General features: G+C 31.1%; 1 protein-coding gene across 1 annotated transcript in view; it reads right to left on the bottom strand.

Annotated features, from left to right (window-relative positions):
• Positions 1–653, bottom strand: part of LOC107684526 (chordin-like) — a 13,110-nt gene that overhangs the window by 7,269 nt on the left and 5,188 nt on the right. The window contains exon 9 of the mRNA XM_016480800.1: positions 374–521. Coding sequence (XP_016336286.1) covers positions 374–521 — 148 coding nt within the window. The remainder of the gene's footprint in view (positions 1–373; positions 522–653) is intronic.

Raw genomic sequence — 653 nt, 5'->3', positions numbered from 1 at the left:
TCTTTAAGCTGATTTATGTATTAAGGGTTTGATTTATACTTGTATTTAAAAACAAATCAGTATTTTGTTTTATTTAACATATATAGTATTATAACAAACAAACAAATAAATAAATATTAATACATTTTAATACCATAACCTTTTAAATAAAATATATATAATTTAAATCAGAAACAAACAAATATTAATACATTTTAATATTATACATTTATTATAAAAAGATATAATTTAAATTATAAACAAATTAATAAATATTAACAAATCTGCCAGCACAGGAAAGAAAACTCTGCAAAGCCTTTCATGGCTCTTTACAGTGATTTATGTACTAACGAGGTGATTTATGAGGTGATTGTTAACGACTGGCTGCACTTACTGTCACATGATCTCTTGCCAGAAATGTATCCGGAGATCTGACGAGGGTTTTGACCTTCTGTTTCCACCGAGATCTGCAGCTGTCCGCGGGACAACCAGAAGAGTTCACGACTGTTCAGATCGGCCAGGACTTCAGCCAAGTCAGAGTCCTACAGACACACATCAGAAAACATCTACATTTTAGTGTTTCTAAAAGATATGAGACCCTGGAGCACAGAACCAGTCATAAGGGTCAATTTTTTGAAATTGAGATTTATGCATCATCTGAAAGCTGAATAAAT

This window comes from Sinocyclocheilus anshuiensis, unplaced genomic scaffold, assembly GCF_001515605.1.
Source record: "Sinocyclocheilus anshuiensis isolate Anshui unplaced genomic scaffold, SAMN03320099.WGS_v1.1 scaffold2917, whole genome shotgun sequence".
NCBI lineage: Eukaryota > Metazoa > Chordata > Actinopteri > Cypriniformes > Cyprinidae > Sinocyclocheilus > Sinocyclocheilus anshuiensis.
The sequence above is the reverse complement of the archived record's forward strand: the minus strand, read 5'-3'. Positions and strand labels throughout refer to the sequence as shown.